This window comes from Anabrus simplex, chromosome 2, assembly GCF_040414725.1.
Source record: "Anabrus simplex isolate iqAnaSimp1 chromosome 2, ASM4041472v1, whole genome shotgun sequence".
In the NCBI taxonomy this organism is placed as follows: domain Eukaryota; kingdom Metazoa; phylum Arthropoda; class Insecta; order Orthoptera; family Tettigoniidae; genus Anabrus; species Anabrus simplex.
Window position 1 is genome coordinate 139,143,644 of NC_090266.1, and position 23,165 is coordinate 139,166,808.

The window sequence follows — 23,165 nt, forward strand, 5'->3', positions numbered from 1 at the left end:
TTAGAAAATAGTAAGATCAGCAATCTTAAAGGCATAATATTTTGGATGCGATACATAGATAATGTCTTTGCAGTTATCGATCACAACATCATGAACGAAGAAGAGGTACTCCAACAACTGAATAGTACCAATTAACAAATTAAATTTATTTCTGAATCTGAACGCAATAATTAATTGAAATTTTTAGATCTTACTATAAAAAAATCATCAAATAAACTCACATTCATAATATTTAGAAAGTTTAGTCAAACAGGTAACACCATCAAATGACTCAATTCATCCAGAATTTCATATAAAACCATATTTGGAAAGTTTATCACCTATTTTACTCCATTCCAAGCTTCTTCCTTTGTTTTTTTTTGTAGGCCGGATGGACTTCATTATCATCGTCATCTTCAAATGCGTCATCACTCTCACGTGAAATTTTTTGTTATGCTGCCATAACTTTCATTCTAGTAAATAAAAAATAATATATAATTTTCCGAAACTACATCACTGCGCAATTCACTCTGACTATCCTCTAAAATATGTTAAGTTTCATTCCTTGTAATACAATAATTACTAGGGCTGGCCATTTCTGCTGATTATCAAGTGGGTAATCACCCTACTTGCAGAGCGATTGCCTGCTGCGTGATGCAATCTACGATGTTCATTCCAACTTACAGACGTTATACTGCATGTCATGCCATCTATGGACAAAAGGCTTGAACTAGTTGCAGAAAGCTTACCTGTTAGACTGCCTGCCAGGCATCTTGTGTATGAATGGTCACTGCATGCGTGGCTACCTGGCAGGTGGCAAAGTTTGCCAATGAGTTAAGAGAATGCACACGATTCTAATTTTTTTTTTTCATAAGTTGCTTTACGTTGTACTGACACAGAAAGGTCTTACGGCGATGGTGGGACATGAAAGGACTAGGAGTGGGAAGGAAGCGGCCGTGGCCTTAATTAAGGTACAGCCCCAGCATTTGCCTGGTGTGAAAAGGGGAAACCACGGAAAATCATCTTCAGGGCTGTTGACAGTGGGGTTCGAACACACTATCTCCCCAATACTGGATACTGGCCGCACTTAAGCGACTGCAACTGTCGAGCTTGGTTTGTTTCAGTCTGCCTGAAAACTATAAGAAATAAATTTTTAAACTCTAGTTCACAGTACAAAATTTAGAGGGTTTGAATTTGTTTAGAAACAATTTCTTTCTCTTTCTGTATTTCTTTATATCTTTTTTTTTCTTCATTAGTTCCGTTTTGTATTTTGGGATACTTTATTATTCAGGATGTCCCATTTGCTCTCGGTCCCATATTTTCTCTTATAAAAATCAAATTCATGGTCATAATTTAATAAAACTTTCTGTGGACATACCATGGTGTATGAGGAGCGTGTGGACCTCACGAGATGTGGTGCCTTGGTCTTTCTAGACATTGCATGTGCACATGTGATTCTGGTATTAAATTATAATCATATGCATGCAAGCTTTTTGTTACAGTGTGATTTCCTGGTCCAGCTGTTGTGACAAACCTGATATTGGTTGGTGATCGAATAGAGTACAGTATGATTTGGTACTTACTGGAACAGCATGTGTTATATGTCTCTTCATACTGGAAAATGGAGTCCATAAAGGCATGTCAGTGACAATTTATTGCACAGTTTGGGGTCCGGAAACTGCATGCATTCCATTCAAATTTTGTGAAGAAACTCAGAATAGCAGGAACATTTTTGGGTATCCACGAAGCAAGATAACGAAAAAAAACCTCCAGAAGGAAGGGCTCACAAAATGAGTCCTTGCATAGACTCTCACAGGAAATGGACGTTTCCAAAATCACATGCTTCGGTTTCAGTTCCAGTTTCGTGGGTACTGTTGACAGGCCACTCTCCTCCATTCATAAGTGTCCTGTTCTTCGTGGTATCATCCATTGTCCTTCCCCTAGCTGCAATGTCAGTCTTGACTATATCCATCAGGTGGGTTCTAGGTCTTCCAGCTGTCCAACTTCCTTCTTCCTCGCTTTCCAAGTGCACTCAGGCTCTTTTCATAAGCTCTGCTCTCATCATTAGTCCGAAGCAATGTGGTTTAGACGTGCCGAGTCTATCTAGGAGAGCTTTCTTAATCTCAGCTTCTTACCTTACCTCCTCATTTCTTAACTTGTCCATCCTGGTCTTCTGGATAGTGGACGTCAGGCACTTTAACTCTGTTGCCTGCACTTGTGATGAGATGGGTCTCTCTTTGTGAGGGTGTATCTGTTGATACTATAGGTTGAGAATGGTATGAGGTAGGTGTTGGAACATTGCTAATTGTTGGTAGTAGAAAGAACTCTTTTGCAGCCTGTTGGTGATCTCTCTTGTGGTTAAGTTGTCTGTGGAGACTATACTGCCAAGGTAGGTGAAACTTTCCATACTCTCCAACTGGTAGTCTTTTAGTTTAATGCTTGCTGGTTGGCCATCTCTGTTCACCACCATCACCACAGTCTTAGTTTCGCTGATCTTGAAGCTGAACTCCTGAAACTTGGACTTCCGTGTGTCTAGTTTTGCCTGTGCTGTCTCTCCTATTTCTCCCCAACTCACGATGTCATCAGCAAAGGCAACTGCATTCAGTTCACCTCAAATTTCCTTAATGCTCTTCATTTCGAGTTTATTATCCATGTGTTATATGTCTCTTCATACTGGAAAATGGAGTCCATAAAGGCATGCACTGCCCTGCTGGATACCACTCTTGGTCTTAACCAAAGATGTGCACCCCTCTCCAACTAGCATACAGCTGGTGCAGTCTCTTTACATCATCTCGACTTCTTTTACAAATCCTTCAGACGCCTTCCTCCTCCGCGAACACTGCCAGATCTTCTCTCCTGTGACACTGTCTTATGTCCTTTCAATATATAAGAATACCATAATCAGGTTCTTGCCTTTCTCCCAATACTTTGCCATCAGCATTGTGGCACTGAATATAAGATCTGTAGTGACATGTTACTTGTGAAGCCATACAGCTACTCTTCCAGCTGTGATTGTGTGATGGTTCCCTCTATAGTTCGTAGATTTTTTTCAGTTTCCTTTCTTGAACAGAGTTTACACCCTTGTTCTAGTCTACAGGTACCTTTTCCTTGTACACTGCATCAAGCACTCTGTGTAGCCACTACAGATTCTGCACCCTTGCTGCTTCGATCATGTCTGCATTCACTTAATCTACAGTACTCCCGGAAACTTTCCTTTAGGCATAGTTCTTATAACTGTGATCGGGAACTCTTTTAAGCAGTCTTCTACATCTGGTTTTATGTTTCTATTTTCTTCACTGGGCGAGTAGACCATGCGGTTAGGGGCGTGCAGCTGTGAGCTTACGTCCGGGAGATAGTGGTTTCGAGCCCCACTGTTGGCAGCCCTGAATATGATTTTCTGTGTTTCCCATTTTCACACCAGGCAAATGATGGGGCTGTACCTTAATTAACACCATGGCCGATTCGTTCTCACTCCTAAGCCATTCCTATCCCATCGTCGCCATAAGACCTATCCAAGTCGGTGTGATGTAAAACAAATTGTATAAAAAACTAAATTTAAAAAACTATTATTCTTCTCATCCATTCAGCAGGTCATTGAAGTGATTCTTCAGGACCCCCTGATGTCACTTTCCTTTCTGACCATATTCCCATTTTCTTCTTCAAGTGCGTTGATGGTACTTTGTTGCTTTCCTTTTCCCTTTCACTTTGCTGTAGCATCTTCATATTGCCTCTGCCATCTTTATTCAGTTTCTGGGCAAAAATGTTCCAACTCTTCATGTTCTCTTCTTCATCTATCCTTCTGACCTTCAGCTTCTTTCTTGGTACACTTCTACAAGGCCTTTGTCTCATCCCTTATGAGTCCTAATTTTATTTTCTCATGGGCTCTTCTTTACATTCCTTTCTCTTTCATTTCACCATTATGTTTCCTTCTCCCTCACTTTCACATTTATGTTCTCTCAGACTTCAAATACTTCGTTTACCAAGATGTTTTTCAGTCTGCCCCATCTTAGTCTCTTGGCAACTGACCTCTTATCGGATCCTGAAAGTTGTCCCTCTTTTCTGTTTTTTCGTAGTTCCCACACAATAATCTTTGGCATCTTCCTGGTTGGTATTTTTGGTATGTGAAAGTCTTTCAAATATGCAGTTAATGACCAGTGATCACTGTCAAGGTTCATACTAGGTATTGCTTTGGCAACATCTTTCCTCATCTGTGATGACATAATTTATTACAGCTTCATGTTGCCCATCCGAACTGTATGTGACTGATTCATTTCTTTGAACCAGCTGTTGTTCATCATGAAGCCATTCCTTGTGCAGAAGTCAAGGAGATGTTCACCTTCTGTGTTCCTTCTGCTATACCCATGTGGTCCCATCACTTTCTCATAACAGGTCCTGCCTGTCCTAAACTCGGCATTCAGGTCTCCCATGATGATAGCCCCGTCTTCATGGGTGGCCTCTTCTAGATCGTCCAGGTATTGGGTTGTATTATTCTGATTGCATCTGGTCTATTGTAACAGGAACGCCCGTACTTCAGTTTATCGGAGAGCATGAGGAACGACAAGGCGTGTACGGCCCATGCTAAGAGAGTGAGAGAGAAGGGTAGTGAAAAAAAATTTCATGATTAAGTGGATCCTTCAGTTTATTCAATAGATATGCAAAGAATTATGTCACCTTTTACAGCTGAATCGGGGGGTTGTTCCTGACGGCGTGGAGAGGACGTCGTCCTGCGGCGGCTGCGTCGTCTTGCGGTCGGCGTCGGCGTTGTCTTCCGTCGTTGGTGTTTTCTCTGTATTAGTGTTGAAGACTCGAACCTGAGGCAGGAACGGGGAAATGTGGAGCTTCCACATTGGACGTCATGGGGCACTGGTGTGACACTTCTCTAAGGCGAAGCACGCCGAAATAGTTCCCACAGTCAATGATGTTGAACGCACTTTAGCAGTAAGGATTAGAGTCACAGTTCCACGAGGATAAGATGGAAGGAATTATCGTATTTGGAATAATAAACGAAAACAATCTAGGACCTTCCGAGGTGCAGTGATTAAGCACTTCATAAAGAAAATTAAATTTACCGGGTACAGTCTCTGCACTGTACTCCATCAGCACAATACACTTGTTGAAATAAATGACAGTCCAAGTTCCATTATGTCGTAACACAGTTCAACGGATAGACACAGTCTTTAAATGAAATGAAGGTCGACACAGTCTATGCTAGGAACACTGTCGCTGTTTTCACACAGTCTTTAAATGAGATCAAGGCTGGCACAGTTTGTGCGAGAACACAGTTTTAAATGAAATCAAGGCTGGCTAGAAACACTACCGCTGTTTTCACACAGTCTTTAAATGAAATCAAGGCTAGCTAGAAACACTACCGCTGTTTTCACACAGTCTTTAAATGAGATCAAGGCTGGCACAATTTGTACGAGAACACAGTCTTTAAATGAACTCAAAGCTGGCACATTTTATGCGAGAACACAGTCTTTAAACGAACTCAAAGCTGGCACAGTTTATGCGAGAACACAGTCTTTACACGAACTCAAATATACAGCCGGACCGAGAGACGAATTATGTCGCGCCGTGCTTATTCGCACACACTCACTGAACTTACGGCTTACTGCCGACTCACTCCACTCTCTGCCTTCAGCACACTGCCGCTGCATACCGCACACTCTCTCTCTGCTTTACCCCAGGCTGGCGACTTGCTTATATTGCCGAAAGCCGGTGGGCGTGGCTACACATGTGGGCCCCAAAAAATTTTTTTTATCTTGGCCATCTTCACACCGATTGACACGAAATTTCGGCTAGCAGCGTTCATTATTCCTGCCTGCAAGGTGACGCTATTGAAATATTGATATTATATTTCGTTCATGCAGCAATACTATGGAACACGAAGGAACCTTCTGCGTGACGTCGCTTGTCCTTGGCCGGTGTTCTAGAACGTCGCGAACTTGCTCGCAGTTCCCACTATGCCTGTGCGCTCGGCGCAAGCTTACGGCCGGGTATTAGCGAGCTCCTCTTAATAAAAGAATGAAACGTGAATGCTCGTAGGGCGTTACCGTTTCACTATGGTGCATATACCTGTACCAGCATTATCTTTTCCTTCCCTAGGTGTACAGTTACCTTTATCATTCTTTCATTGATGTATTGAATGTCTGTGATACTTTCCAGGTCATCTTTCACATTGGCTCAGCGAGCATTCTATGTCGCATAGCTGTGAGCTTGCATTTGGGAAATGGGGGGTTTGAATCCCACTGTCGGCAGGCGTGAAGATGGTTCTACGTTGTTCCCCATCTTCACACTGGGCAAACTCTGGGTCTGTATCTTAATTAAGGCTGCAACTCTTACCTTTCCAATCCTAGCCCTTTCCCATCCTTCTTTTGCCAAAAACCTTTGATGTGTTAGTGAAACATTAAAACAACTAGAAAAAATAAATAAAAAATGCCACAATGAATCCAGCTCCATCCCTCATCTCTTTGTTGTTACCCTGCCAGTGCAGGATATACTATTTCCTCAAAGTCTTCATCCCTTTACCTTTCCATTTGGACTTACTCAGCCCCAGGATTGCAATTTTTCTTCTTTTCACCAGTTCTTCACACTTTCCCAACTTGTGTTATCCGTCTTCTCCAAGGTTGCTGCATAGTTCCATGGCCCTGCCTATCATAATTAGGTTGTATGCCATCATACCTGGCATAGGTCTACACATGCTGGTGTCTTAGTTGAGTATTTTGTGTTCCAAGGCTCTTATTTGGATCAAAAGCAAATGTACTCAACTCCCTTGCTGACTTGCTACACATAAGTTAATCAAGGTTTTCGGGTTAACTCCCTTACCCTCTAGCAGTCTCCTGCCACAGCTGCAAGGCAGCAGCATTACCTGCACAAAGGCTTCAGCAGCCACCTAAGGGAAAACTCTTCCTTCTGTAGCCGTTGGTTCTCTCTTAATTCATCAGGTTTAGCATTAGCCGCCAAACCTCAGCCAGACAGCCTCAGGTGGTACCATCTACTGTCTCATATGGTAACAGAATATTTTTGACCTGACCACAAGACGAGTTGCGAATTATCAACATTTTATTAAATTGTAACCATTAGTTTGATTTTTATAAGCGAAAGTCATTGTCTGAGAGGGAGTGGGACATCATTTATAATCATGTTTTTTACTGTGATTAAACAGTTTAATTTTCCTCAAGGTATTCACTAGCTGATGCATTTTTGATGTACTATATCCGAGTATGATGCTGAAAACTGTGCTCTTGTATTATTTCCTTATATTTGGTAGTAAAGGAAGTGTATATTTGGCTCTCCTGTGCATAATTGCTTTTTCTTATTCAAAATTGTAATTGTATGCTATTTTTCTTCTTTTCAGTGGAGGAAGACTGTGGGACCATGTGAGTTCCTATTTTCAATTTTTACCTCCAACTCCTGTGCATAGAGCAGAAAGAGGAAATGTATATCTTGGGAAGAAGCTAATTGAAGGTGACACCAACATGGCAGGGCCATGTTTGTCCTTACCCAAAGAATGTGACAATCCAATGACAGAGAATACAGGAGTCTCTGCTGTAACGGATTCCAGTTCAAGTAATGATCCTAGTTATGTTGAACTTATCCGAGATTACACATCTGCAAAGTGTAATCTTTCATCACTTGTTTCTAGTCAGGAAAATATTTGTGTTCCTAGTGATAAAGACCTGCCATTAGACATTCCAAGCAAATTATCGGAAGATGAAAATTCATCTGTATCTGTGAATCCTGCAGCCACATACTTAACTGCAGACTCGAAACCTGATTCTCTTTCGACACCAGAGAGAATGGAAGGTGGCTCTGAGTTTTTACCCGACGGTATTGATACTGACGTATCTAAGACTGTTGAAAGCAGCATGCCAGTTAGTGACTCTATACCTGATTTAAGTCATCATTCCAGTAAATATTCCTTCTCGTGGAGAAACTTGGAGTCTGTTGACACAGCAGACTTGTTAGAAAATGCTCAAAGGCTAATTCAATCTGTTAGCGAAACTCTTTTAAGAACTGATGCTGAAGATAAAAGTGATTCTTCAGTGAGACATAGTGCAAATGATGTTTGTGATGTAAAAACGGGTTTAACTGAATGTAGTGACAGAAATATCACCTGTAATTTGATGGAGAGTAAGACAGAAGTATCTAGTAATTCAAACCAAGAAATAAATATCTTGAAATGTGAATCCACATCTAAGTCATTTGTTCGTTGCAAATCTGAGGGTGACTCGTGTTCCAGTATGATAAAACCACAAGAAAGAAGACTGTCAAGAAGTCGACGTTGCTCTGTTACAACAAGGCCTTCGGTTGAGCGCAGGTTTAGTATTGATGTAAGTTTCCTTTACCTCCTTTTTTTTTTTTTTTTTTGAATTCACTCCATTTTCTTATATAGGATATTATTTTTATTCTTAAGCTTCCTTTCCACCCACTAAATAAATGTTTTGCAGCACCTGTACATTGAACATTTCATGACATGAAATTAAAGAATGGACGTGAGACATGCAAAGGTTACGTACTCACGATACCTATTGTTTGCCATTGGAGAAATTAATGACTGTTCAAATTCAGGGGCATTGGTTTCTCAGTTGTATGTCAAGGAATGTTGGTACTTTTCATATCCAGTAACTCATGCTTGTATCCTTCCTGGTGTATCTTGCACTAACCCCTAAACCATTGTTGGTTCAATTTGTTCTGCTCTTCAATGGTAATTCTGCATTGGTCTTGCAGATTGCATGTGTCTATGTCAAGGCATCTGAAAGGATTGCTTTTTACCTCATCCCAGGCATGTTCAGTTGGTTTTAGTTCTGGAGACCAAAGAGACTAGGTACTCAAATTAAGTGACATTAAAATGATGAAGAGAAATATGTCAGCATGAATGATGCTTGTTGCTGTCTGTCTAAGTGATTTCTCATTGGGTTGAGTATGTGATAGGTCTAATAAGGTATTTAGGAACCTTGATGTTGCCCTGATTAAGATTGTAATGCCACCCCAAAATATTATAGAGTTTCCACCTTCTTGCATTTGCTGCACATTATGCCTAAAATTTGCAGAATTTTTTGATTCTGTTCAAACAGTTTCAAGCTAAAAAATTAAAAATTGCTGCAGAAATGCACAGACTAATGAAAATGTGTGCAAATTGCTAAAAGCTTATGCAGCACTCCAAATCATTGTACAAAAAGATAAACAGTCGAACCTCGATATCTCAAACCTCCATTACTCGAATTTTTCAGTATCTTGAAGCAACTTAAATTTCCTGGCCATTTGTCCTATTCTTCACGTGTATTTATTTCTCTATTACTCAAAATTCGATTACACAAATTTCTCAATTTCTCGAAGCAGACATTTCCTCCCTTGAAGCAAAAAAATACTCTGTAACTCAAATGTTGTGCAACATTAACTGTGCAATATGACATTTGTGGTTTGTGAGGAGCAGTTAACAAATAAAGAAAGGGTTACAGTGATGCTGGGAGCTAATATGATGGGAACCATAAAAACTAAAATCTCTAGTGATCAGAAAATCGGCGAAGCCTTGCTGTTTCTCGGGTGTGAATTCATTACTGGTCACACACGAAAGCAATGCCTGAAGTCATGGATGACAAGCTTAATTTACGAATCTCGGTTGTGATGTATTGATGAGAAGTTTCAAAGTGAAGGGATGAAAACTTAACCGTAACAAACAGAAGAGACTAACAGATTTTTTTTCAAAGGTGTTAATGGAGGTATGTTTCTTATTTCACAACTCTATGCATTGTATCCTGTCTTCTAAAAAGTTATTATAATAAGGGTTATAATTAAAGTGATGACATAAAATAGAGTTTGTTTGTATATTTTTAAGTACCTACTGTCAAAAATAATGTATTCATTATAAGCCCATAGATACATATGATTTGATTATGTGCTATACATGCTCAGAAAGGATATTATCTGTATCTCGAAATTTTGATAACTCGAAATAAAATTTAGCTCCTGAGATTGATTCGAGATATCAAGGTTCCACTGTAATTAATTATGATTTGCAGAAACAGAAATTAAATTATTTGCTTCTTGGAATTCTGTTACTTTCAAAGTTACATGATGATGCCAAACCAGTGTTTTTTCCTTTGACATGAATATGTTTTAAGGCTAGGGGTCATCTGATGACGTGATGGAGGTGCCATCACAAAATGCACAGGCTGTAGATTTGTATAAATAGTGTGTGTTGAAATAGAAGGCACTAGTTTAAGGTATGTAGTATAGTACCACAGCCAACTAGGTCTACGCTGCATCAGGTCAGCCATGGTAGTACTTTCTCTTACGGTACACACTGTAGAACTAATATGTAAATCCACAACCTCCTGTTATGGCTGGTGGTTGTCTGAAATTAGCAGCCATTGATGATGGATGGCCTTGACCGAGAACCATATAAGATATATTCATGTTAATTTGATTCTCCTATAGGGAAATTTGACACTTTTTTTCACACATGGGGGACAGAAACAATGGAGTCACTCTTGTACTGAGTCCTACATCACTTATATAAGGATTTTCACTTCTTTGAATTAATTAATTATTTGGATGCTCCTGAATTAAATTTCACTTCCACTTTACTTTACTTTCTCTTTTCATTTTGCATCTTGGCATCTACCAGTATTTGTCCTATAAATTAATATTTGCCCCAATTTGTCCTCTTGAATTCCATCTTTCTATTGTGATGTTTCCTACTTTTAAAGACACCACTCAAACTTATTCATCCACTTCATCCACTTGTCACTTGCAACATACCACTTATCACAGTTTACAAAAGGAGTACATTTATTGTCCAACCTATTCAATACAATCAGTACCACGTTATGTGGTTAATTAGACATAGAAAATCTGAATATTATGGGGACATGTTTTGCCCTTCTTATTGGGCATCATCAGCCATATTAATTTAATCTTAAAACAAACATTGTTAAAAGGACAATGACATTTATAATGTATAAAAATTGAACTGTGATTTCTTATGATATTAACTTTACAAGATAGTGGTTATAAAATATGATAGTGGGACATGTCTGTTCTGTACTTAACATCTCTTCAGCATGTACTATATATACTCGTCAAAACCTATTAAGATGAACGTCTATTTCAAGTAAATATGTATGTATATGGAAGCTAAATATGTATGGTATTTACTATTGTTTAGATGAGAAATCAGAGTAATAGTAAATGTGTGCTATATATCTAAACTAGTTGTGTAGTGCAATTTGCTAGGTGTCTTCCTTTGGTGCTAAAACCATAGTTTTCAGAAAACGCCTACAATTATACACTAACCCAGAAGTTCTTTTGGGCGCCTCTTGATGGGCTTCACGGGGTCTGCAAAAGTCAAATAGAAATCTAGTTTTTTTATTCACTATAATTTTAATGTGAGCAGCAGAATAGAGTCTGAGAAATTTTGATATTTATCAATGAATGGTAATAATTATGTACGTGGACTTGTACCAAGCTAGCTGACTATGCGGTGTGGGGTCACATAAGTGTGAGCTTGCATTCGGGAGATAGTGGGTTTGAACTCCTCTGTCAGCTCTGTTTTCCGTGGTTTCTCATTTTCACACTAGCACACCTTAATTAAAGCCATGGTTGCTTCCTTCCCATTGTCCTATCCCATCGTAGTCATAAAACCTCACCTGTCTGTGTTGATGCAACGTAAAATGAATACAAAAGATGACCTCATAGACCAGAGGACAAAGAAAATGTAACAAAGTGAATTTATCTTGGAAGAGCCTTGCAGAATTGTGGTCAGGGACCTTTGTAAGTCACAATTTTCAGTAGTTGTTTCCATCAAAACAAAAGGTTGAAATTGATTAGACGTCAAAGATGATAGGCCTATTTACACTGTATGAGGCAATCAGTTTTCAATAAAATGAAATATTTTCATTGCCTGCAAAGTTGTGTTTATGTGCTTCTGTTCATTTTTAGTGGGAAGGTCCATAGGTTATATGAGATTTTTGAAGGAGTCGTGAGACCAGGAAGATTAAAAACCCCTGCAGTAAATACTTGCTTACTACAGTGACATCTGCTTCTTTGCTAACCCTGTTCAGAATTTGAGAAGATTTTAATTCTCAGCAATTAACATCATATTATTTTTCAGATGTTATTTACAGGAACATTCTTGCAATGCATTGTTTCACAGTTGATTTCTATAAGCTGTTCATATTTGTTGAATGATGTTTATGTACACTCTCTGTAGGATTTATTTGACGGACGAGCGAGAGGAACTTCAGGCAGCTTAGACAGAGGACGCCAGGGGTCTCATTTTCATAATGTACTTGACCGTTTACACGATATATGTGACCGTCCCAAACCACGATTGCCTGAGAATACCATTCGACAGTGGGCAGCTGAGATTCTTGTGTGTGTGGATGCCCTACACCGTTGGGGCATCATTTGCAGGTAACATAATTTCATTCTTTGCATATAAAACTTTCATCTTGTAATAAGTCTATGTTGTATATGAATTCAAGTTTTTTTGGACATTTATTGCTTTAAAAAAGTGTATTGCAAAGACTATTTCTCATTATTTCAAGTCCTGATGTATTCTGATGTATACTACAGTACTTCAAGCCAGGATGTTTTGAATATTTAATACTATAACTTTTGTTATGAATGGAAAACTATCTGATATAGTGGAAGCCATTTCTTTCCAGTTTTAACTTAGTTTCGATTAAGGACCTGAATTCGTTTTGACAGACTGAAGAATCTCACAGTTATGGATGGAAAACAATCTCAAACAGTACTGAGAATGAATGAAAAAAGCAATAACATTTCTTATTCATCCAGTCTTTTGATACCTCTAATATAGTATCCCAAATGACTAGTTCTAGCGTAGAACTAAACTCTGTAATTTCATATTTAGAGAACAACTTTCCTAAAATAATTTTCATTGAGCATTTATTCTGCACACTGCAGTGAAATTTCAACCAAAACCTTTGTGGTAAGAAGCCATACCATGTAAAGACAAATCTAATGTATAAATATATAAAAGATAAGTTGCTTTTCCACAAGTAGGATTTTTGTTTGCACAGTTATGATTAAATTATTTTGGTAATAACCTATAAAGGTCAAGGGGTGGGGAAACCCTTCTGAACTGTAATATTCTTAGAAAGGAAGTATAAAGGAGTGGAGATTGTTATCAGAGGGATATTCTGTAGAATTGAACAGTGATTGGGGATTTAAATGAAACTATGGAGTGGGTATGTGGGGAAACTGGGAGTGAGTTTTGTAGATCCTAATGAGCGGATAGCCGATAGGGATCTATGCCTTCACTTGAACTGCCGTGGTATGTATAAGTTTTGGGGTTGGTTTAGAACAATTATAGGGAGGTACTTCCAGCGAACCAGGGAAATGGGCTGGACTAGGAAGTGTTGATGAGACTATAGCAAGGTGGAAGCCCTGTAATGATGACAAAAGTTGTTAGTGTTAAACTGTGTAAGTACTGTAAAGAAAGGAATAGAATGAAGTAATTTAATAGAAATATATTTACCAGATATTATATATAATACTAGCAAGATACCCGTGCTTCGCTACGGTATTATACTGAAATTTATAATTGAATGCTTATTGTTTTAGATATATAATCCGCCGAAATTCGCGATCTGACTCGTTTTCTGCGAGAATCCAACAAAATTCGTGATCTGACTCGTTTTCTATTATTTTACGGCACGTTTCCTCCCATTTTTCAATCTTCCTTTCCAGCAATCTATTTCGTACTTCCCGGGCTAGGCTCAGGTATTCCTCCCGGTCAGTTGGGTCCGTAAATCTTTGCCATCTTTTCCTATAATCATTTTTAATATGGATAAAATCCTTCAGGAGATCCGGCGTGGTGTCATATTGGGTGCCTTGGCGGCACTGAACCCGCGGCCGGACTGCATTCTTAGTCATTACCCGTCCAGGTGCCGTTTCCACCGCGGTCTGCACATTTCACGACGGTCCGGAACATTATTATTATTATTATTATTATTATTATTATTATTATTATTATTATGTGTTGCTGGAATGGCTGATGACAGGGAAAACTGGAGTATCCGGAGAAAAACCTGTCCCGCCTCCGTTTTGTCCAGCACGAATGTCACATGGAGTGACCGGGATTTGAACCACGGAACCCAGCTGTGAGAGGCCGGCGCGCTGCCGCCTGAGCAACGGAGGATCCTTATAAGTACATTAATAACAGTAAAATCAATTGGCCTCACCTCCTTCTACACCCCACTGCCGTTAAGTTTATTTACCGCCACCCCCCCCCCAAAAAAAAATTAAAAGAAGGCTTGTTTCTTTATGTTTAAGGGAGATTCCAAACACCAATGTTCACGTCTATTAACTTCAGTTTTGAGATATAAGTATCCCCATAAAAATAATTTAATTTTTTCACTTCATTTCACACTACTCCCCCCCCCCCTCCTAAGTGAATTTTCCCGCAAAAATACTTGTTTCTTTAATAGTAAAGGATCTTCTAAATACCAATTATCACGACTCTAACTTCTTCAGTTTTTTATTTATGTGTCCTCATGAAAGGAATTCAACTCTTTTACACTCCCGCTCTCCAAGATGGTTTCCCCGCCCCCCCCCCTCCCCAAAACACGTTTTTCTTTGTTTCGAAAGGAGATCCAAATGCGAATTTTCACGTCTGTAACAACTTTAGTTTTTATTAGATGTATGTATTCTCATACAATTAAGTCAATTAATTTTTCAATTCTTTCACCCCTCCCCCCTTCATTGGATTTTCCGAGAATACGTGTTTCTTTACTTTAAAAGCAGATTGCAAATATCAAATTTCACGTCTGTAACATCTTCATTTTTGAGATATCAGTAGCCTAATTAAAAGAATTCAACACCATTTTCACTCACTTTTAACCCAGCGCCACCCAAGTGGTATTTCCGAAAACTAAAAATACACGTTTCTTTATGTTTAATAGAGATAAAAAGTACCATATTTCACTTCTGTAACATGTTAAGTTTTTTTTAGATATACTGTAAAAATTCTCATTTTAAAATTTCACCCCTTTTGAGTTCCCCTTAAGTGGAGTTCCCAAAAACAAATCACCTATGTTTCTTTACATTTACAGGAGATTCCAAAGACCCACTTTTTACGTCTGTAACATTTTACGTTTCCAAGATATTCTGTAGATATAGTCTTTCAAAAAATTCACCCCAATTTGTCACTCCTGTTTAAACGCCATTAATTGGATTTTCGAAAAACTAAAAAATACGTGTTTCTTTATTTTTAAAGGAGATCCCACATACAAATTTTCAGTTCTGTAATATCTTTCGTTTCTGAGATATATTTATCCTCATTAACGGCATTCAACCCATTTTTCACCCTTTTACACCCCTCCTATTGGGATTTACAGGAAACAAAAATATACGTGTTCTTTTTTTTTTTCTTTTTTTAGGAAATTCTAACTACCAATTTTTAAATCCGTAAATTTTAAAGTTTTAAGATGTAGACACACTCATTTTTAAAAATTCACCCCCCTTTTCACCCCCCAATATTTGGATTTTCCAAAAACAAAAAAATACGTGTTTCTTTACCTTTAAAGTAGATCCCAATTTTCAGGTCTGTAATATCTTCAGGTTCTGAAATATAAGTAGCCTCATTAAATCATTCAACCCATTATTCACACTTTTCCACCCTTCCTATTGGGATTTTCCAAAAACAAAAGAATACGTGTTTCTTTATTTTTAAAGGAGATTCTAAATACCAATTTTTACATCTATAAACTTAAAAAGTTTTGAGAAATAGATACACTCATTTTAAAAAATCATCCCCTTTTCATCCCCCCCATTAATTGGATTTTTCAAAAACAAAAAATACGTGTTTCTTTATTTTTAAAGGAGATTCCAAATACCAATTTTTCAGGTCTGTAATATCTTCAGGTTCTGAAATATAAGTAGACTCATGAAAGGCATTCGACCCCTTTTTCAACCCTTTGCACCCTTCGTATTAGGATTTTCCGAAAACAAAATATACGTGTGTGTTTATTTTTGAAGGAGATTCAAAATACCACTTTTCACATCTATAACCTTTAAAAGTTTTGAGATATAGATACACTTATTTTAAAATATTATCCCCTTTTCACCCCCCCCATTAATTGGATTTTCCAGAAACAAAAAAATACGTGTTTCTTTATTTTTAAAGGAGATCCCAAACACCAATTTTCAGGTCTGTAACATCTTCAGTTTCTGAGATATAAGTAGCCTCATTGAGGCATTCAACCCCTTTTCACTCCTCCTATTGCGATTTTCCGAAAACAAAAAATACGTGTTTCTTTATTTTTAATGAAGATTCTAAATACCAATTTTTACATCTGCAAACTTTAAAAGTTTGGAGATATAGATTCACTCATTTTAAAAATTCACCCCCTTTTCACCCTCCCATTAATTGGAATTTCCAAAAACAATAAAATACGTATTTCTTTATTTTTAAAAGAGATCAAAAGTACAAATTTTCAGGTCTGTAATATCTTCAGTTTCTGAGATGTAAGTACCGGTATCCTGATTAAAGGCATTCAACCCATTTTTCCCCATTTTCACCCTTTTTCACCCCTCCTATTGGGATTTTCTGAAAAAGAAAAAAAAAAAAAAAAAAAAAAAAAACGGGCGAGTTGGCCGTGCGTGTAGAGGCGCGCGGCTGTGAGCTTGCATCCGGGAGATAGTAGGTTCGAATCCCACTATCGGCAGCCCTGAAGATGGTTTTCTGTGGTTTCCCATTTTCACACCAGGCAAATGCTGGGGCTGTACCTTAATTAAGGCCACGGCCGCTTCCTTCCAACTCCTAGGCCTTTCCTATCCCATCGTCGCCATAAGACCTATCTGTGTCGGTGCGACGTAAAGCCCCTAGCAAAAAAAAAAATACGTGTTTCCTTATTTTTAAAGAAGATTCTAAATACCAATTTTTACAACTGTAAACTTTTAAAGTTTTGAGATATAGACACACTCATTTTAAAATTTCACCCCCCTTTTCACCCCCTTAGCGAAGGAATATAAAAAAATCCTCTCTTAGCGAGCACCTACATCTTAATATGAATATATCCCCAAAATTTCATTTCTTTATGTCCAGTAGTTTTGGCTAGGCGATGATGAATCAGTCAGTCAGTCAGTCAGTCAGTCAGGACAAGTTATTTTATATATATAGATGATGGTTCATGGTGTGGGTTACTGTAGTCACGTCCTAGTTCGTGAACCATGGGTAACGGCTGAGTGACCTAGTAAGTGGTCCTGAGAGTTGGGATACTGGTTGCTATGGAATGGGAGGGGCATCTCGGACATATTCTGAGTCATGGCCCTCCTTGTGCTCGGGCGGCTAGGACTATACAATCCACCGGTGGTCCATAACCCGTTACAGGAGAGGTCCTCACTTGGACTTTGTGTAAGTAGGGTAGCATCCTGCTTCATGAATTAACCAAGCTCAGAACATTTTAAGCAAGCCTCGGACCTATGGGAATAATGGAGTTCCACTCCCATTTGACAGGCGCGGGACTCCTTGGAAACAAATTGGCAAACAAAATGGAATTCGATGGGGAGCTATCAGTATTAATGGGGCTTATGGAAGAAAGAAAGTAGAACTGGCTGAGTCAGCAAAGATGAAGCATCTGGATGTGCTAGGAGTAAGTGATATTTGGGTAAGGGGAGATAACTAGGAAGAGATAGGAGATTATAAAGTGTACTTGACGAGTGTTAGAAAGGGAAGGGCAGAGTGTGGGGTAGGGCTGTTCATCAAGAATACCATTGCACGCAACATAGTTTCTGTTAGGCACGTAAATGAGCGAATGTTGTGGGTAGATTTGGCAGTTGCAGGAATTCGGACGAGAATTGTCATACAAGGTAACATTGGCAATGGTTAATTCGCCGATCACGATAAAACTTGGAAAACACATTGAGGTACATGTAAAAATGATGTCGGCATCAATTTTGGGTGCCAACATTCATTAGGGCGTTAACCATGGGGCCTAAAAGTTGCGACATTTCAAATTCCACGCGATCAGCGATAAATACCTGCTGGCCAATGCGGTCTCACATATTTACAAGGACCTGATCACAAGATATCACTCTCGCTGATCCTGACTTTCACATCCCTCAGGCTGCCAACTTACTGACTGGCACACAGTTTTTGTTACAGCTCTTGAAATCCGGAAGAGAAACCCATACCTACAGAACATGCAGCTAGGATGGATTCTCAGCGGAGAATATTCACAGCTTAATCGAGAAGTGTTCAACACTGCTGAGTTCACATTTTTCGTCAGGCCCAACAACAGAAGAAACACTCTCGAATCAAGGACCCATGGCCCATTTTATTATCATTTTATTATTTTATTATTATTCCTATGGAGTGTTTCCCAACGATAATTTTAAGAAGCTATTTGTATGGGCATTCAACATGTCAAACACAGAAGAAATTTAATCAGCAATATTGTTATTCTCACCACTAATGTAAACATCACATTACACTTAGTACCTTAATGTAATCAACAGATTTCAAGTCTAGAATCAAGAATTTTATGGATTTACCAACATTGATTATTTTAAATGAAAAACTAACATAGTTCAACTACAAGAGGACTTGGAACTTGTAATTCAACATTCACAATTTATCATCAAGTTTTAAATGTTACGTTTTATCTCATGATTCTTAGCTTGTGTCCCACCATTTATATAAATCTCATTTTTTATATCTGGTGTGTATATGTATATTACTCTAGCTGATGATATCCCCTAGGGGACGAAATGTCCTAGTTTAAAGTAATAACACGTATTGAACAGATGGATCCTTAAATAGAATATTTCAGTGTATTCTTAAATATTTAAAAGTAGAATTTGCTCGACAGTATAGCACCTGGACAGCTGCTGATTGGTGATGGGTAGGCTCCTCCGATAAGTCAAGTTTTCAGCTGCAAAGAACGGATGGACATCAGTATGTCTGGTGAGGAACATTGAACAACCAACATCCTGGACCCACTGGTGAATGAACACAAGGCGGAGAAGTCAGGGTAATGGTCTGGGGGAATGTTCTCATGGTATTCTCTAGGTCCCATCATCTGTGTTGAAGGCATTCTGGATCAGTTTGGTTATGAATACTTTCTCGGTGAGCACGTCCACCCATACATAATAATTGTCCTACCTAGGGAGGATGGGATGTTCCAGCATGGTATAATGCGCCTTGCCACAGGCTAGAAGTGTCCACATGTGGCTGGAGGAGCACGATCATGACTTCAGATTTCTTCCCTGGCCCCCAGACAGCACTGATCTAAATCTAGTTGTACTCTGTGGGACCACCTTGATCGTCACGTTTGCCATTTGTCTTTTCTGCCTTGCACCCATCAACAGTTGTGGGATGCACTGCAGACAGCATTGCTCCAGATACCCGGGGAGACCTCTCAGAACCTGACAGAGTCACTGCTAACATATCTAGCTGGTTACCCTGGTTACTAGGAGGTGATCATAATAATGTGATACTGCTGAGTATAATCACTTTGTCATACTGTTCTGCCTCTTTTCTCCCCTTTGCTTCCAGGCAGTATTTAACAGGTACTACGAACCCGGGAGGTCAGTTTGTTTATATGTTTTCAAAAATGGGAACGTTTTATCATATTCCAGAACCGCAGGAATGAAAGCTGATGGAACATTATCATTTTAAGATGCTGTTTCTCTGGAAAACCTCTTCATGATTTTTCTCATTTCTGTTATGTGGCAATAATGGGCTTTCCACTGATAGGGAAAAACATATTGGTGCACTAACTGCCCTGGTCTTCAATCTCCTTGAGATAGGAACTGTCCAGTATATCTCAGTGAGAAGAAGATTCATGAGATCAAGACACTGGATGATCTTTGCTACTAGGAAGCATGCCGTAATTTTAATTCCATGAATGACCGGGCGAGTTGGCCGTACGGTTAGGGGCGCGCAGCTGTGAGCTTGCATCCTGGAGATAGTGGGTTCGAACCCCACTGTCGGCGGTCCTGAAGATGGTTTTCTGTGGTTTCCCATTTTCACACCAGGCAAATGCTGGGTGGCATGGTATTTTCACTTGTTCTGACATCTGCAGTAAAATGGTTCCATTAAGAAACCGACTGGAGGCAGTAGCTGTGTGTATTCTGTTGCCCGTCATAACTACAGTGTGCATTGTTTATTTCCCACCATGCCAGTTCCTTAATATCAATGATGCAGTTGACCTTATACATCAGCTCCCTCCTCCTTTTCTTTTATGGGATAATTTTAACACCCATCACCCATTATGGAGTTCTGAAATACGTTGCCACATTGGAAGTGAGTTGGAACAGTTAATAGGAGAGCTGGATTTATGCATTTGAATAAAGGGAACCAAAGCATTCCATCCTAAGTATGCAGGAGTTACAGATCTATTTGTCTCACTGTCTGTCTGAGTAAATTATTTGAGAGGATGGTGAATCGCCGACTTGCGTGGGGTTTGTAAAACAGAGGTCTTTTTTCCGAGTACCAGTGTGGTTTTATAGCTGCCCGCTCCCTCGCTGACCTGGAGGCCTCTATTCAGGATATGTTTCTCCAAAAGCAATATTTGGTGGTGGTTTTCTTCAATTTAGAACAGGCCTTTAATACCACATGGTGATATGGCATCCTTTTAGTCCTTAACATCTATTTAAGTGAATAGGGAATTGTTTTAAATTAGGTTAGAACATAAGTAGATCCATCTTCCCTTCCCATTTCACTGCCCCACCCAACCCTCCTGACATATTTCAATTATTTTTATCTTTATACCCTACTGTTGGCACCCCTGAAGATGGTTTCCATTTTTATACCAGACGAATGCTGGGGCTGTACCTTAATTAAGGCTACGGCTGCTTCTTTCGCACTCCTAGCCCTTTCCTGCCCCATCGTTGCCATAAGACCTATCTGTGTCGGTGCGACATAAAACAACTTGAAAAAAAAAAAAAGATTATTGAATGGTTTCATTACGTTTTTGAGGATAGTTTAAGGAGAAAAATGACTGTTAATGTATGCAAAACTGCCCTTCAGCTGAGGTTCAGCCTTTAGATCTTGTGACATGGCTATGGAAGCAGCAACTTCCCTATCCACGCTGTTCATAACAGATTTAATCACATCAGAATTATTGCAGTCCAATCAATCAATCAATCCAATCAATCAATCAATCCTGATCTGCTAGGCCAGTCGCCCAGGTGGCAGATTCCCTATCTGTTGTTTTCCTAGCCTTTTCTTAAATGATTGCAAAGAAACTGGAAATTTATTGAACATCTCCCTTGGTAAGTTATTTCAATCCCTAACTCCCCTTCCTATAAACGAATATTTTCCCCAATTTGTCCTCTTGAATTCCAACTTTATCTTCATATTGTAAACTTTCCTACTTGAGACACTATCACCCCATCAACACAATAGTTAAAACTGAGAGGACTTTTCGTCTTGGTGAAATTTACAACCTGACTTTTCATCGCATTTGCAATCATACCAATGTCTACTGTCCATCTCACTACATTGTTTAAGTTCCCCTGTAGTCGCTTACAATTCTGCAACTCATTTACTGCTCTATACAGTACATCATCATCTGTAAATATCCTTATCTGTGATTCCAGATCTTTACTCATATCATTTATATATATATAAGAAAACATAAAAGTCTAATAATACTGCCCTGCGAGACCCCCCACCCCCTCTCTTAATCATTACAGGATCAGATAATGCTCCACCTACTCTAATTCTCTGAGTTGCTTTTTCTAGAAATGTAGCCACCCATTCAACCACTCTGTCTAGTCCAATTGCCCTCTTTCTTGTCAGTAATCTCCCATGATCTACCTATCAGAAGCCTTGGATAGGTCATTCGCAATACAGTCCATTTGTCCTTCTGAATCTGAAATATCTGCTGTATCTTGCTGGAATCCTACAATTTGAGCTTCAGTGGAGTAACCTTTCCTAAACCCGAACTGCCTTCTATCAAACCAGTTCGTAATTTTGCAAACGTGTCTAATATAACACTAGCCTGCAAAAAAATCTCTTTTTTGTGTGGTAAAAACAAAAATAGGTGGGTTTTATGTATTTCTTAACGCAGAATTTGAGAAAAAAAATTAGTTTTGGCGTATCACGTCTGGTTTAGTGGCAGTTTTACAAAATGTTATTTTGTTCTTACTTGATACTTTGTATTGATTCAATTTGATATATTAATGTAAATTTCAGCTTGCAAAACATAATCATATTTTGCATGCATTAAATACACATAAATGCTGCTTTGTAAGCAAGTAGATGGTTTGTATTATATTTTTAATGTATACTGAAATTCGTGAAACTGAAGCATAAAGCGCCTATTTAGTTTCGGCTGTACAGTTGCTTTTAAATTAATATAACCGTACCTTGAATAAAAATTACATGGTTAAACATACGTAGTTTTGTTACTTACATTATGTGCAGGTTAGATTCACATCTCTGTCGTTTTCCGTTGAATTTCCGGGTTTTTGAAGTTCTTGAATGATCTCTAGAAGGGTAGTCTCATGCAATCGACCAACAGTAATCGGCTATCATATTCACATCCCAACGTCCCTGATAGCGTCGTTCTGCATCTCTGAGGCCCTGATGAAACCTTTCACCTTGTTCTTCGCTGACAGCTTTTGGTATGGTCTCTCACATTATTAGCCAAGAAAGAGGGAAAAAGGAAGCTTTCGGTACTTTAGGAATAATTTATGCAATAATAGCAATTGGTCTTCTCGGATTTGTTGTATGAGCACACCATATGTTCACTGTAGGAATAGACGTAGATACACGAGCCTACTTTACATCCGCCACTATAATCATTGCTGTTCCTACAGGAATTAAAATTTTTAGTTGATTAGCTACACTTCACGTAACTCAATTAACTTATAGTCCAGCTTTACTTTGAGTATTAGGATTTGTTTTCCTCTTCACTGTCGGTGGATTAACAGGAGTTGTATTAGCCAATTCCTCAATTGATATTATTTTACATGACACATATTATGTTGTTGCCCATTTCTACTACGTTTTATCTATAGGGGCAGTATTGGAGGGAAATAATCCAGATGCGAAGCTAAGAAATGAAGCTTAAGGCTCACATTACAACCGAGTTCCTTAAACTTTACCAACATTTTCCTTACAATGTATTGAGGGTCCTTAATGTTGCCAAGGAATTTAGTCACTACATCTTTGAATGCGTTCCATGCCTCTTTCTCAATTTTGG

General features: G+C 38.8%; 1 protein-coding gene across 1 annotated transcript in view; it reads left to right on the forward strand.

Moving 5' to 3' along the window:
- Positions 1 to 23,165, forward strand: part of LOC136863940 (ribosomal protein S6 kinase delta-1) — a 336,430-nt gene that overhangs the window by 253,258 nt on the left and 60,007 nt on the right. Inside the window, exons 10-11 of the mRNA XM_067140388.2 lie at positions 7,337 to 8,312; positions 12,194 to 12,396. Of these exons, the coding sequence (XP_066996489.2) occupies positions 7,337 to 8,312; positions 12,194 to 12,396 (1,179 nt within the window). The remainder of the gene's footprint in view (positions 1 to 7,336; positions 8,313 to 12,193; positions 12,397 to 23,165) is intronic.